Consider the following 17289-nt stretch of genomic DNA (forward strand, 5'->3'; position numbering starts at 1 on the left):
ATTTACCTAATTTACCTTTTTATTTTTATTTCATAATTTACATATTTTTTCATTCTCCTCTTGTATAAAAAATTAAATACTGCAGATGTTTTTATAATATGTTTACTCTTAACAAGAAGTGCTCCATTTGAATGATAAGAATAAACTGTTTTATTATTTATATATTCCATACATTAGCTAACTAACTCCAGATAAAAAGAAAAAATCTATTCAGCTGCTTAAATTTATAAAATTAATCATAAAAGCACTATATATTATGTTTTCAAATGTATTTTAATATTAAAGCTTATTTTGGGCTTTTTTAATAAAATTCTAAAAGCATTTTAAACTTGTCATGAATTATACTGTGCTAAACAGTAGAGGATACCAAAGATCTATTAGATATGGTACATGCCTAAAGAATGTATTGATATCACTGAGGAGTTAAAATATGTAACATGTTATATTTATGTGCCAATATGGATGATTCTAACAGTACATTCTACAGGGCTATAAAGTCAAATAAAATTTGTTTCAATTAGAAAAGACATCATGAAAGAACACTCAAGATGAAACTTGAACATTCATTGAACATACATTTACTAAACATCAAGTGTGATACTGTTCTAGGTGTTGGAAATAACAGGATACAGGACACACAAAATGCTCCCTATCAGTGAGGTCTTTATCTAACATGAGTCTGACAAGTAAATGCAATAATATTCCAGATGCTACAAGAGAATTATATATATACATAAAGGATGGTGTCATCATTTCCACCTTGGAAGGATAGATGTTAGTTCTAAAGACTTCATAGAAGAGGTGACCCTTCAATTGAACGTTAAAGAGCTAGGATGCATTAGCTTTTTGTGTAGAGAGCATTTGGGGCAGAGGGAACAATGCGGGCAAGGACTTTAAACAAGTTTAAGCAAAAGTCGTCAGGGATCGAATTTCTGAAGCTCATGAGGGTTGTTGAAGCAGGTAAATCAGGTGAGGACGAGAGCCAGGCATTTGTTTCTAGAAAGATTACTTTGTCAGTTATGGTGAAAGATGAACTATAGTGATATAAGCAGAAATTGACCATTCATGAGGATATTTGTCATAGATCAGTCAATAAATATCAGGTAATGATACCTGAAATAAAGTATCAGTAGAGTCAATGAATACATGAGAGGTTATTTACAGATGTTGGATCTATAAGCCTTAGTCGCCAATTGGATATTACTGATGCAGGAAAAGGAGGAATTAGACAATAATCTCATGTGACTGGAAAGTTTGTATAGATTGTAAATTTCATCAAGGTAGGAAATTTAGGTTAAAGAAGTTTTAGGAGAATGATAAAGAGCTCAGTTTTGGAATGAGTTGATTTTGAGATTCTTTTGGAATATTTGGGCACTACTATCTAGAAGTGATTGATATATAGGTCTCAGGAAAGAAATTTGTGCTATAAATTTTGCCTAATATATATTAGGGCAAAAAAATGGCATTTAACCAGTGCTGCCACAATGAGTAAAATTGCCATTAGCATATGAAGAATAAGAACAGAGACAAAAATTAAAATTCTGGGGGCACCAACATTTATTTATATTTAAGGAGTAGATGAAAGAACAAGAGCCAGAAAACAATATTGAAAATAACCATTTAAAGACAGTAGGATATCCAGAAGATAATAGAATTCAGGAAAGGAGAGTTCAAGAAGAATGTTGTCAACAGAGTATAAAGCTCTGGAGAAAGACAAAAATGGTGGTAAGTGACAAAAATTGTTGGTAATGATCTTTGTCTGATTGATTTCAGTGATGTTGTGGATGGTGGAAGCCAGATTGCAGAGAGGAGACAGTAGTGTAGAAGGAAGAGCATGAAGATGGTCAATGTTGATTAGGCAACTGATGGCTTGGGGAAATTATAACATTAAGAATAGTTAACATGAAGAATAGGAGAATGAGTCCACCAATGATATATTGAGGGGTGATGGCCATTTAACTGAGTTAGACCCCAAATTTTTGATGATATTGATTCCCTAATATTCTGCAACTGGCTAAGGAATGCCTCTCAGATGTGATCATTTGGACCCATAGTTGGAAGTTTGTGGGCAGTTATAATTGGAACAACAATAAAAAGAATTTAAAAAGAATGAGGATGTTGATGGTGACTGGCAAGGAAAGTGGTTGAAGTAATGTCCAAGATGAATTGGGGAAGATGGTATGTCATTATTCTAGTTTCCTGGCTGCCAAAGCAAGTACCATGCATTGGGTTGGTTTAAACTATCAGAATTTATTGACTCATGGTTTTGAGACTAAGAGAAGTCCAAACTCAAGGCATCAGTAAGACGATGCTTTCTCCCAGAAAATGGTGGTGTTCTGGACCTGGCTGCTGATGATCCTTTATCTTTGCTTCTCCCTCTAGTCTGGGTTCCGTTGATGTTCAGCTTCTGTCTGTTCCCTATGGTTTTCTCTCTCTATGATCTTCTTTATAAGGCCTTCAGAAATAGGATTAAGACTCATCCTAATTCAGCTGGGCCATATGTTTACTGAAGTAAACTCATCAAATGATCTTATTTATAAGAGTTCACACAAAGAAATGGATTAAGTTTAAGAACTTCTTTTTCTTGGGTATATAGCTCCAAGCCGCCAGTCATGTTAAATCATGATTAGATTCAGAGTTTTCAATGAACTGGGAGAAAAGGAATACAATGAAGAAATGAGATTGTGACAATGTTGAAGGCTAGGAGGTTAGGAGATTGATTTAATGACTTTTATAATTTTCAGATGTTAGTGCCAAATTATGTACAGTTACAAGGTTTTGCCTTGGAAGTGGGTTTCTGAAATGGAGCATGGAATAGAATTTAGGAAAGCAGCATGAGACTAGAATTTTTATATCAATATTGAAATTACCAAGTATAATGTCCTAAATTGGTAGAAAATGGATGAAGAGAATTCTCTTGGAAGTAGATGATATATCAGCAGAGAAATATACTGGTATGACATAAACGGAGTGACTTTTTACATGAGTTTAGAAATGTAAAATATGGAAGCAGCAATGCACACCTCAAAGAATGTTAATACTACTTCCAGGTTTCTATAGTATATGAAGCATAGGATATTAAATAGCTTCCCCTCAAAATATTTATAGAGGAAATTGATAAAGGATCAACTTTCCATTTAGACTAAAGTAAAGTGAACATTCTATTATGAGGTTGAGGATATATAGCACGTAAGTAAGAGGAATAAGGGTTTCAAAGTCCACAGTGGAAAAGATTAGTGGAGGAAAGAATTAGGGGAAGAAACTCAGGATAGGTAGGCTGGCCAAACAGAACAGGTGAAGGGGAAACGGAAGTCTGAACTATTTTTTAACCTGGTAGAAAGGAAAATAAGTTGAAAAATAAAGAATTGAAGCTATGCTTAAAGGGGGAAGCAAATTCAACAGGTTAAACAAAGGAATGTTCGTGAAATACATAAAGGCAAAGGGAAGAGACATTGATGAGAGGAAAAGTTTCTGAAGATTCTGAAGAGGATAGGATTAATACTGGAAACAAACTTTAAGAAAGAAAAGTAATGGTATTTAGGACATATGTGGAATAGTTAAATTTAGATAGAAAGAACATTTTAATGTCTTCAAATATTTAGATTATAGATTGCTTTCCATTGTTAATTAAACATACTTGGAGATATTTCTTTTTTTGTTTGTTTGTTTTTTTGTTTCTTTTCTTACATGGGCAGGCACTGGGATCGAACCCAGGTCCTTGGGCATGGCAGGCAAGCACTCTTACCTGCTGAGCCACTGTGGCCCACCCTTGGAGATATTTCTTAACATTAACATTTGAAACTGCAATTGTAGATCTGTAGTACCTCCTTTTCTCCTGGTGGAGATGAAAGGGGGAAGGTACTGAAGTCTGAGCTTTCTGATCTGATCCAAGTTTCAGTTGTAGGCCAATAATACTGTTGGTAGGGACAAACTCTACAAACTCACCTAAGCCCAGAGATAAACAAAGGCTAGCAAATGCTGTTAAAAAGAAAATATGAATAAAAACAGAACAGTACAGAAGGTAATAAGAGGGTGAGAAAAAGCTAAATAAGTTTAGAAGAGAAAGAAGAAAAATTTCTGACAAGCAATTCAGAATGGATTTCACCTATTTATTAAAATTAACACAAAGTTGTTTTTCAATACAATGCCATCTCTTATTAGCCTATCATCCACATCTGTAATGAATATTTAGGTTGCTTATTTTCTTTATCAATACTACCTATTTATGCTTCAAACCAAAATGTGCAGAGAAAATAATATCATAAGTCTAATCATTTTTCAATTTAGCTTGAAATATAAATATAAGCCTCAATTGTGGAACATTCATTTGTGTTAAGAAGTCCAAGTACAAATCACTGCAACAAAATTCTACACAATGAAGGAAAGAAGTTGGTCACACATTTTGAAGCAACGTAAAAACATCGATCCATTTTAGTCTTTTGAAATCATAGTCAAATTTCTTTTTAATGAGGAGTAGCATGCTTTGTCTGGGGTTCAAACTTCCTCTTCTTTCTCCTTGAAGTTTCATATGATGATTTTATTTTCTTAATTGTAAAACAAGTCTTAGACACCATTTTAAGTACAGCTAACAAGAGATTTTAAAATTACTATTTGATAATCCACATATAGTGAACATGTGCTCATGTATTCCAACTACATGAATTTTCAGAATTCCATATCTGTCCTAGAGCTTCTGACCATATTAGTGCATGGGGAATACATCAATTTTATTCATAAGGAGACCTCAAAATCAAAAAATGATTTACCAGCCGTATTTTTTTATCAATCTCTTAGGCAAATTTCATTTTAGTTTTATTTTAATTATTATTTTATTATATAATTAATTGTTATATAGTTGTTATAGTTGATTCTATGCCACCTCAAGAATTGTATGAAAGTTACTGTTTCAAGCTGGTTCATTGGACTGCCAAGTACTAATGTAAATTTGAAAAGCTTGACAATTCAAATTTATATATTTCAAACATTACTTGATAAAAATGTAATTGAAAATTGGTAACATATACTTTGAGTTGCAATTATAATTCTCAGTAAAATTATTGCTTTTAGTTTCCTGTTAGGATTAACTAAGGGAAATTCTTCAAAATTCATACCATTATAGTATTCTTTTTAGCTTGAAAAGAGTTCCTCTTTTTAAACTGATTTCTCTGATTATTCTGAATGTTGCCCATTGATATATATAATTTCAAACTCTTATTCAATTCTTGCAAAGTTGCTTAGCATATATGCCATTTTTTTGACATATGCTTTCATTTGACATTTTTTCTATTCATTTTATGTCTCAAAAGATAGAACTAAATTCTGAGTAGTGCAGATTTAACATATGTCTCTTTACATACACATTTAAATACATGTAAAAGCTGTTCCTGAAATTTCCCAAAATTTTTCAATTGTTGATTTATTAATAGTGTCTATTCAACCTTATTATGACATATTTTACCCATTTTACAGATGTTCTCTATGCAATGATTACCTCCTATATTTAATGGACTCTATTAATTGAGTCCAAGGCACAAATATTCAAGAGTTATGCCATGAAAACCATAACCTTGGTACACTGAAATCTAAGAAAATTAAACCCACTCAGTTCATAAGGAGGCATGACATACCAACTCTATGTTCAGTGCTATGCTAGATACCTCAGATGTTACAAGAGGCACAGTAGTTCTAGGCATATTTCAAGTAAATTTAAGCTTACAAATTTTATTTAAGCATATTGTGATACATTTAATTAAAAAAGTCAAAATTAAGTATATATAAAAATATCACATCTTAGATGATATTTTAATAAAGTGTATATATTGAGATTTATTCCCTAAAGCCTATAAATACTCAAATGCAAGAAGAGAGTTAAGAAGGTTCTTGGAACTTGAAATAGTGGGAATACTTAATTCTCTTTTGTCCTGTGAAGAGGCACATTGGTATAACATAAAATATGAGATTTGTTATCTTAGACAAGTTTCTTAATCTCTCTGAGTCCCAGTTTCCTTAGTAGTAAAATGGTTCATAAAATGTGAGTGTATGTGTGTATATACTTGCAATCCACAGAAGAATAAAACAAACGGTCAGTCAAAATGAATTTTTCTCCACTTAAAGAATAAGCAAATAAATGCAAAAAAAGGAAACAGACAAAAAACTGTGAGTTACCATTTTTTGCATATAAAATTGAAAAGTTCTTTTAAAAATAGAATTTTTCCATAAATTGTCTAGCTGGTAGCTGGAAGACTATTATTAATGCAAATCATGAATGTTCAAACTATTCAAATTCCTTCTTTAATATTTTTCCTAATGCAAAATATTTTGTTCTCAAGATTAAAGGCAATTCTTGATTTAAGGTGTAAATAATGCAAACATAATATAAGAATAGCAATCCAAGGCAGAAACTAGTAAAAACCCCTTAAAAAGTAGACAGATAACTATCAGGTTTTGTTATACTCAAGCCAAATTATTCCCTAGTTATATAACATGATTGACCTATATAAAGGAAAAGTTATTCCTGAAATTCTTATTCCATTGCTATGAAGGGAAGAAATTATTTTAAATGGAGTAATCTAGAAAATATTATGAGGAGATGACCTTTGAACTAAAACCAGAACTATTAGAAGAAATCAGCTATGCAAAGGACCCAGGATTATATTTATATAATCAAGACCAATAAATAGGAAATAAAGTAAGGGGCAGCAGAAGAGAATAATTTTTGCAATAATTTTTTTGTCTGAAAAGATATTTAAAGTGTCAGTGATAGAGTTTTAAATATTTAATTTTTGCAGGGAGATTGAATAAAATGTAGCTTTGGATAATAGTTAAAATTTATTTGTTAAATAGCTTGAGTTGAAAGAGTACATATTAAATAAACCAGGTTGTTAATCAAGTATGTAGTGAGTAATGACATATACACAATACGTACTAGATATTCATTAGAACACAGTAAAAAAATATATGATATGCCTGCCCATGCAAAAATAGAAGTATGATCGTTATCAGATTACTTTATTTTATATGTGCTTTGTACTTTTATATCTATAAATAAAACATTATGATATAAAAGGGGTGGCAAGAAAGATAAATAGGTTTCATATGAAAGAAGGTACGTTGGTATGAATAATGCTACATTGGAGATAATTTCTGAAAGAATTTTAATTCATTTGTACTTTAATTGAATAGAAGGATATTATTTGGAAGGTGACAGAGGGTTTCATTTTTTTTAACAGCCTGTGTGAAGGCTTAAGGGGTCAGGGCATGGGACATGAGGGTAAGAGTAAGAAAAGGACCTAATAGAAGGAAAGTAAAAGTTAATAGAAAACAAAATGATAATGAATTAAATGATTGGATTAATTAATTGTGTGACATAGCTGATGGAGAGAATATAGTTATGGGTTATAAGGTTATGTAGACTATGAAGTTGGTTGATAAGCAAATTCTGAGTTAAAGTGAGAGTCAGAAGGAATCTCTGTAGAGATTAAAGAATGACTATAATAGTCTAAGGTTGAGTTCACAGGAAAATAAATTAAAACATTGCCAAAAAAATTGACCAAAGAGGAGAAGAAGCTTGAGAGGAAAATGGCAAATGTTGAAAGGAAGGGAAGATCTTGGAACAAAGAGGATGGAATCAGATATAAAGGTTTGGGGTGTGTGTGTGTGTGTGTGTGTGTGTGTGTGTGTGAGAGAGAGAGAGAGAGAGAGAGAGAGAGAGAGAGAGAGAAATAAATGGAGAAGAGGAAGGAGAAGAAGAAGTAGAAGAACAGAGTTATTTCATGATTATATGTTTCAGATAATGAACTTTGGAGAAAGATCAATCTCTGCCACCCAGTAGCTATACTACCTTGTGTGAATTTTCAAATAAGTAAAATTGAGAAAATAATAATTCATATCACATACAGTTGTGTTGATTAAGAGAAATAATACATGTAAAGTTCTTAGCACAATTCCTGGGATAAACAAACCATTATTTTTGTTAACTGATTATGCAGAGAACATTTATTTTGAGTACTAGAATACAGTTTTTTAATTTTGTATTTTTTAAAGTTTTGGTAAATTTCATTTTCTATTCCTCAATCAAGTAAAATTTTGGTCTAAAAACATTCTTGAAGAAAAGTTATGGAGACAAATCAGATCAGTGATTACTTGGGAGTGGGAGGCAGTTCAGATGATTGACAAGTCACAGCTCAAACTTCTTACAGCAATAAAAATACTCTATTTTGATTATAGTGAAGTTACATGACTACATACAATGGTCAGATCTCAGAAAACAGTGCACCTCAATAGTGTGAATTTTATTCTGTGTAAATTATACCTCAACAAACCTCACTTTGAAAGTGATTTTTTGCATATTAAAAATACACAAAACTAAAATGGATTTTTCATTTTTTGCCTATAGAGTACAAAACAATAGATCATTTACTTAATCTGATCACATCCCACGCAATAAAAGCCAAAGATCCCTTCTCAAGATGGTGATCCAGAAGACATGATAATGACTAGGGTTGACCTACAAGCTTCAGAGCATAGAGCAAAAGAGAAGAGATAACCATAGTGGGTAGACTTAAAAACAAAGAAAGAAAGTCTTAGAGCTCACAGAAAAGGTAGGAACTGAAGAAGATTTTTTAATCCATTAGCACTGAAATGATAGCTGAAGCTATGGAAGTTACTACCCAAGGATAAAATGTAAAAAGAAGTTAAGACAACATTGTGGAATAGTGTACATTTGAAAGACAGGGTTAAGAAAGCTGAGCTAGCAAAATAGTTTGAGAAAGTGAATTGAGGGGGAGTCAGAAAAGTGCAGGGCGAAACAGTTTGAAAAAAATATCAATGATAGTAATGATTATTTCAAAGGCTACATTGAAGTCCAGTAGAATGATATTGAGGAGTGATCACAGCATTTTGCAAATATATTTACTGGTGACCTTTGAGAGATAATTTTCACAATATCAGATGTAACTCAGCTACAGCACTCAATGATGAGTTTTTTTTTCATGAAATAAAAGAGCTCCAAGCAGAGGAAGTTCTTAGAAAATGAACTAGCACTAACCAATATGTTATATTTGATGCTGTACTGGAAATAAAGTAAGAAGCTCTCTACATTTGGGTATTTTTACTTTGTAGCTCAAATGCACAAGACTCAGATGAAACCAGATCCTTAAGTCATATAAAATCTCTTGCCTTTTTTTCTCCCTAGATTCATTAGGTTTCATTAACAGAAGTTGGAAGAGCAATGAGTAATTCACAGCTAGAATGCTAACTTCACAAAACACAGATTTTACTCTTGGAAGACTATAACACTAGCTCTCGCAAGGGGTCTGGTAGAGTTTTTGTAGAGTAACTGAAGAATGATAACTCAATAATCAAAACCAATTTTTACTCTGTATTTCTTCAATAATAGATTTCTTTGGTTTAACAACTCTTCTTATAAAATACAGTCAACATTTGAAAAATTGTCATCTTGGTATAAATTATTTTAATCCATAAATGAGTTTAGCACCCACAGGTACTATTTTTATTTCTATTTTACCACAGATTGAAAAATTGGGGCCCATAACAGTTAAATATTTATCCAGTCCATTTGAAGCTGGAATTTGAAGTGAAGCACATTGTCTTGTGCCTGAAACCACTCCCTTTACCTCCGTAAATGTGGACTTTACCTATTAGAGCCAAGGAGGCCAGGTCAAGAAGGGGACTGGACAGGATGGGGTGGGGGTGGGGGCATTGTCAAAGAACAAAATGAGAAAAAAAAATATGTCCTGGAAGAGATGGTAGGAAGAGAGGAACTGAGAAAGCAAGATTTAGTGTCGATCAAGACCAATTTAATTTGCTGTGCAGTTTTATTTAGAATCCTCAATATAACTAGTATCCCATGTACACATTTCAAATTTGGAAATTCAGCCTCTTTAATTTAGGTGAATCCTTCTTAATACCTCAATCTAATTTCCATCCTTCTTTATACGTGATCCCATTGAATATTTATTCCTCTTTATTTCCAATACTGAACAGAAGAGTTTCATGGAATGTCTCTATTCATGGAACATTTAGGATGTATCCCTTTGAATTGTAACTGATTATTATTCACATATTAGTTATAGTCATTCTCTCACCCTTGACCAATAACATTATCAGCATCTTTGGAGAAAGAAATATAGCTTGCTGTCCAAGCATAAGTACTATTTAAAATCCATATATTTAAATAGCCCCTTTTCTCATTTTAAATAATATTCCAACTTAAAGATGATCCCTATTTAATGAAAAAATTTAATGTTGTTTCTTTTATTTTTATTAAACCAACATATATAGAGTTATATAATAAAACTAAAGTGTATTTTTTAATCACAATGTTGCGTATGTCTGGTTTCACTCATTTCATCCCAAAGCATAACCAACATCTACATTTTCTAGGAGGATCACCATGAATATATGGAATAAATAGCTTTTTCAAATCACTCCTCTATTCAGTGGAAGCTTATGTCACAAGTATGCAGTTTGTAATCATAATTTAGTATTTATTTTCGTTGTTTCCCTAAAAAAAAATCTGTGGAATTTCTCAATTTAATTTTCCAGGCACAGTTTTATCATTTTATTTGATGTGCTTGTTTGCGGGCAACTAATCAATTTTACAACTTTTATGACATCATAAAAGTTTCAATTTTAGCACCATTGAAAATACTCAGTAATATTTAACAGATTTCACTGTTGTCTGCTTGGTAATTTTGACCTATTTATTTCATTGTTCTTTCTGTATAGTAACTCCTTCATAATTCTGCTATTCTTGGAAAAACAACAAAGCTAGTTTCATTGTTTCACACTTTCATTATGATTTGGGGGTGAAGAACACATGTTTTGGGTCCTTTTAAGAATATACATATAAAAAAAAAAAAAAAAAAGAACGGTGCCCAGGTAGTTCAGTGGTTAGAATGCCCGCCTTTCATGCGGAAGAACCCGGTTCAATTCCCAGACCATACACCAAAAAAAAAACAAAAAGTATATACATATAACAGGGTTCTGCTATGATTGATTTCTCATTCCTTATCTGCCTCCTTGTCTGCTTGACTTGGAAGGTAAAATATATCTACAATAAAATTTTTTTTAATATTATATATTATCATTTTAATGCCATAGCTAATATAATTTAAATCTATGCAATAAATAAAGTCTCACACGTGTCTTAGAAATACCAAAGTGAAGAGTAAAGAAGTATCTTAATTACATGATTAAAAATTACTCTTTAAAAAATATTTCTGCTTGACCCAGGCAATTTTGAAATAAATTGTTCCATAATTCATAATTTTTATGAAAATGTTTATTTCATACTTTTTCTCAATGTGTTCCTTTTTGCTATTTTCTGTATTAGGCCTATTTTAACATATTTATGTAACAAAAATTTTACTTTTATGAGGTTCTTGTATAGCATATATTTAGTATAAAAACACCAAAATGCATTATAGGCAAGTGACTGAAATTATTTTAAGGTAACTTTTTAAATCTTTTGTTGCATAATTTTGTAAGACTAACATTAGAAAAAATATTGAAAAACTAATGTTATCACTGCTAATATTAATATTCATAAAAATTAGAAAGAGCTGTAGTTTATTGCATATGAAAATATTATTATGTACAATTTTAAATCACTGTATTCAGTTAATTTTATTTTTAAAAAATACATGTTCTCATGATCAATTATTAAATAAATTAATGCACATTTGCATTTTAAAAATTATTTAGCATTTATTTCTAAAACATTTTTACCAAAGCATGGCAAAAACTTGTAGTTTTCAAAACTGTTTAATTTGGTCCTTCACAGAAAAGTTACATTTTCTGTGTTTTTTTAATAATATTTATCTTATAAAATAGTGTATAGTCATCATAAGAATTTCAGAAACTACATATTAGCCTAAATAACAAAACACATAACACTTATACTTCTAATACCCAGTGATAACAACTGCTAACATTCTGGTGTATAAATCTTTAAATCTTTCTTTTTTACTCTCTCTTGTTGTCTTTTAAATACATATGCACATGCATGTTTTCATAAGTATGTGTATTTTAAAACTGTAGTTTAAAAACTATAGTACTGTAGTATGGTATCTACCATTATAATCTGCTTTTACAATTACTAATTGCAGTATTTTATTTTGTATGTATTTGTAGTATATGCACACATATACACCTATCTCATCATTTTTCATAGCCACATAGTATTGTCAAGATATACCATAATGCCATTTATTAATCCCTTATTATTGGACATTTAGGGATTTTACTCCAAGGCCTTGACAATTATCAAATAGTGGTACAGTGAATATTCTTGTATGTACATTTTTGCACACTGACCTATTTCTTTAGGAAAAATTGTAAAGATTTTCCACTTGAAAAATCTTTGAATTTCAAAAATATCACCATTTAAAAATCTTCTGATATATAGTGCAAAAAATGTTGTATTTTTAAGTAAGTTGCTTTTCATCCTTGTACATCATGTAGTTTGAACAGCATTCATGTATATGGGATTTAAATTTTTTGCAACAGCTAATATATGAATGTCAATCTGAAAAATAAATTTTACAAGGTACTAGATATTGAAAAAATAATTGAAATATTCAGTAAAAGCAAGGAATATATTCTTCGTGAGCTGAACTTCCCTTTAAAATAAAATTATAGCATGATATAAAATATTACATAATCTTATATATCTCAGTCATTTTAACAAATTCTATACTTTGTCCTCTGTCTATAAAAAAGTTAATAAATATATTATGGTCTATCAATATATCTAGAAAACAAATAATAATAGATATGCTTTTTCTTCTTGATTGTCAGTTCACAATAAGCAAATAGCTGTAGACACTAATTTTACCTTTATCTTCATTACACCTTGTTTGGCACATGCCTAAAGGTGAATTTAACATTTAGAGATTACAGTATTTTGACCGCTGTAGGTTTGTTCATTTTAAATGTTGTCACTCTCATCATTATTGTCTGTATTACCTGTGGGGCTTTTTTGTACCTTGCCCAAACTATTTGTATGTGTCTAGAAGCAAAGATTTTAAACTGGGATTCAGTAGGAGAGTTAACAAAAGTAATTTTTTCTCTCCTCGATGGTTTGATAAAGTATAATTAATTTTTTAAATATTACTCTTCTGTATAAGCAATAGACTTCTTTAGCTTCAATTAGAAAAATCCTTGGATAATATTTTATTTTACATTTAAGATTATATCTTTTTATGTTTTTATGAAAATTGATTAGATTTCTTAAAGCAGTGATTTAAGTTTACATAGTTATCAATTATTTGGATGGTTTTAACAGAAAACAGTTTGAGGTTAGGAAGCCCCAACTATTACTTAAAACTTAATATTGGCAGAAATGCTTTTAATTCTCTGTTTTTAAATTCTTAAAATGGAAAACAATAAATATGTACTTCATTTAAAAAGTTACAATTTAGAATACATACCCAATTCTAACCCAATTGTTTAACAATCATTCCAGAACTTTTTGATACAATACTCTTGATATGAAAAATTTCTAACCTCAAATTTGTTTTCTAACCTCAAATTATTTCACGGTGGGTCTTAATTTTGTAAAGACATATCAAAGAAAAGGGAATTAGAGATGTGATTTTTCTCATCAGAAACCCTCATGAAACAGATAGCCACTCATTGAAATTTTTTATCTTGATTAAAGAAAGACTTGTTAACCTAAATTCAGATATTTATATAAAGATAGAAGAAAGGAGAGAAATGTTTTAAAATCATTAAATTAGCCACAAGAATTTGAGATGCTAACCAAAGCAGTTTCTGGATTCAAACAAGATTAATAACTTTATACTTCCTTGATATCTGTAACCATAGATTATCTAACTTTTTCTGAATTTGGGGGTTCTTTCTTTAGGTTTTTATTTTAGGCTTAAGAGTTTCCCCTCTTCAGATTCCCAGATTTGGGCATTTAGTTTAACATAACAGAGCCAGCAGTCTTGCCCTGTTCTGATCACTGACCTACTTCCTTGTGAGTGACATCATTGCCAAACCTGTGCCCCTACTTCAAAGAAATATGCTCTGGGAACTGTAATAACTAGCTGTTTGTGTGTGTGCGTGTGTGTGTGTGTGTGTGTGTGTGTGTGCTTGGAAAAGTAAATTAAAGTTATTACTATTTAAAGTGCACTACTAAGATGACTGAAAATGTGCTGATCATTGTAGTACACATGTAAATAGTACCACCTACGCAACCACTGGCTTGCTACCAGTTAATCTGGCCATTTTTAAGTACGTCTTTGTATTTAAAAATCTACCTATAACTTAATTTTTTTTTTAAATTGCATAATATGGCAACATTTTAAATATGATTTTAACTTTTTAGACACATTAAGTAGCCTTTTTAAAATTCAAATAACCACAGAAAATACTTTGTTGATTTGAGAAGAAATAAACCTCTTAAATGGCTTGTATCAAAATAAAATCTTACAGAATATGTGGTACGTTTTTAGAAAGTACATTAAATCAGGAGCAACATATTGGATTTATTGATACAGTAACTGAGAGTGGACCAGGAGTTTCAAATGTTTTTAGATATTCATGAATTCCTTCACATCCACATTTAACTTCTCATTTTGTTCTTTGTCTTGGAAATATTACAGTGATATAAAAAGACCTTATATAATTTTAAATGTATTATTAGGAAAGCCAATGAGATAAGCTTTGATAAAAATTTCATTTATCAAATAGAAATACTAAAATTGATGGCCTTCAGGAGGATTTGTATATTCATATCTAAAAAGTACAGGACCATTGCTACCACAATTTAAAACAACTATGTGATTATGATGAAACAAGAAATTATGCTTTCTTTCTTAATTTATTTGGTTAATAATTTAGATTACACTAAAAAAGAATCTGAGGCAACTTGAATAATTACAATTTAATACATTAACAGATGATCACTTCAAGAGGTACAAACGTGGAAATTTTTATTGGAAACATGTTTGTGTGGAATTTATGATCATCTGATTGAGTTCTTTATCAAGTTTTGTTACAATTTCAAATGAGTAACATTTTAATTTTTAACATGTCATGACTGTTATTTTTATCATATTCAAATGACAAAATCAAGCCAGTAAGATGTCTTCTGTAATAAGCATAGTATTTCTAGATATAAAAATATGAGGCTTAGAGATTCTTAGATAAGTTTACCTCCTAAAAATATAAACCGGTTATTTCCCAAGATGTGTTTTCTGAGACTCTTTCAGCAAACTATTAACAGATAATAGGTGAAAACAATGTGGAGGTTCGGTGGTCAAATTATTGTTCTCTATGGTGAGATTTTCGTGGCCTTTTATTTGCAAATTTAGCTTATAAATCCTGGGATCTGGGGTAGAGAGTGCAAAAAAAAAAAACCCTCATTTTAATCACTTTTACTCATTCTCTTTTTGTAGAGTACAGCACAGGACACTACAGTTGAAAGAACGCTTAAGAATTATGTAGCCCATTCCCCTACCAGACAGTGAACTGTTCTCCACTTGCAATGATTTTGTTTTTCTAAATTGTTTTTCATTTGAAGGAGAAAAAGTTGAAATTGGTTGAAACCAAAATAATGTCATTGAAAATAATTTTTTTTGGTTATTTTCCTTAGAGCCAAGAAAAATGAACTTTTTGGGTGATGAATCTCCTTTGATTAATCTCTTTATCAGGAGGGGATTTTCCTCTCTAAGACTATAATTGTTAAAGAGTCTTTTCTTTATGAGACTAGGCTGATAAAAATGGAGAAAAGGAATTGAAGACTTCACATGGGCTAAATCATTTTGAAGGGAGACTTTTCTTCTTGTTGTTTGACCCAAGGAACAGTGAGTCTCCCAGAAGAATTTTCATCCAGTTTAAGCCATCTTTACCTGAGTTTGTTGAATGTATAGCCACTGAGATGGTCCCTTGAGATTCCATTGGTTAAAGCACAAATCAAGAATTTTTCCATTTTGGGAACATCTGTAGATGATGACTGGATCTGGAAATGAGAGATATTTGAGACTGGAATATAGTTGATGACATATTTAAATGGTTTTATCAGTTTCTGTTTGTATCTTTGTTTATATAGATTACTATTCCCCTTAGACATCCCTGTAGTTTAAGTATAAATTAGGTAACATTAAAGTGATTCAACAATTTTTAAACCATTCCTAAGGAGAAAGTATTTTTTGCATGTAGTACTAAACCAATATTCTTAGATGCAAGGATTAGTAAATTATGGCCAACAGGTCAAATCCAGTCCACTGCCTGTTTTGTAAATAAAATTCTATTGGAACACAGCCACACTTATTTGCTTATGCATTACCTACAGCCACTTTCAGTGCTACAGTGGCATCATGACAGACCATGCGGTCTGCAAAGCCTAAGAGATAAACTATCTAGTTCTTTACAGAAAAAGTTTGCCAACACCTGCCTTTGTTATGTCACAAAAGAATAGTTTCCATAGAAGGCTGACATCCAGAACACAGTCTAAATATTTAATATATATATATGTGTATATGTCCACAGATACAGGTATGTTTATATGGATGTGCTCTTCATATTATACTGTTTTACTACTGTAATGTCAAACTGAAGCTTTTTTTTTTAGAAGCTTCCCAAAAAAGTCGATTTAGCAAATATTCATTCAGCGCATGTGATTTTTTGATGCTGGGCTGGCCTTTTTATCCCTTTTTTTTGCTGAAAATAAATATATTACCTGATAATAACTCTTGAAGTACAAACAATTCCCAAATTGTATTTTAATAGACAAATATGTTTGACTAGATATCACTTTCACATCATGGAGGCCCTGACTTGTTTATATATATCATTCCATTTATATTAACATATTTATATTGCTTATCTTCAAATTTGGCACAGAATAAATTAATTAAATTACTACTAAGGTGTGACTATTAAAAGGAACACTTCACTTTATTCAACAGTTGATTTAAATTTGCTGGTACATTTAGAGGTCATATGTTAGCTTTTATTATGTTCTTTCAAAATTTTTGAAACTTTTTCTTTTATTTTTTTCACATTGCTTTAATTAATTGATTTTTATTTATAGTTTGCTACTAACAAAAATTATCTGATATGCAACGGTAGAAAGTAGTACTTTAATATTAAAACATAAAATGTTTCGGAAGAGAATATAATCATTGGTTACACTGATACATTTTTCAATCCCATCTTCCTTTACGCTATTTTAAAATCAGGTGAGTATTAAAATGCCTAGTTTTGTTTCCTAGATAGCTTTACTGTAATTTTTAATTTATGACCTGAAGCAAGGGA

At 30.8% G+C, this 17289-nt stretch overlaps 1 protein-coding gene and 1 long non-coding RNA gene across 25 annotated transcripts in view; one reads left to right on the forward strand and one right to left on the reverse strand.

Annotated features, from left to right (window-relative positions):
* LOC143688937 (uncharacterized) overlaps positions 1-16389 on the reverse strand; it is a 66957-nt gene extending 50568 nt beyond the window's left edge. For 3 of the 6 annotated variants that reach the window (XR_013178391.1, XR_013178390.1, XR_013178392.1), the window contains exons 1-2: positions 16319-16389; positions 15882-15991 (exon numbers count right to left, since the gene is read on the reverse strand). This is a non-coding gene — a long non-coding RNA (uncharacterized LOC143688937). The remainder of the gene's footprint in view (positions 1-15881; positions 15992-16318) is intronic. The other 3 variants (XR_013178387.1, XR_013178388.1, XR_013178389.1) reach the window with 1 other exon arrangement.
* The window catches only part of RIMS2 (regulating synaptic membrane exocytosis 2), a 757916-nt gene that overhangs the window by 559223 nt on the left and 181404 nt on the right, over positions 1-17289 (forward strand). The window contains exon 1 of one of the 19 annotated variants that reach the window (XM_077167441.1): positions 16464-16527. The exons of the other annotated variants lie outside the window; for them this stretch is intronic. Within the exon in view, the coding sequence (XP_077023556.1) occupies positions 16512-16527 (16 nt within the window). The 5' untranslated portion in view covers positions 16464-16511. Of the gene's footprint in view, positions 1-16463; positions 16528-17289 lie in introns of those variants that run through there. 19 annotated transcript variants of the gene reach the window in all.

The sequence above is a fragment of the Tamandua tetradactyla genome, chromosome 6 (assembly GCF_023851605.1).
Source record: "Tamandua tetradactyla isolate mTamTet1 chromosome 6, mTamTet1.pri, whole genome shotgun sequence".
In the NCBI taxonomy this organism is placed as follows: Eukaryota; Metazoa; Chordata; class Mammalia; order Pilosa; family Myrmecophagidae; genus Tamandua; species Tamandua tetradactyla.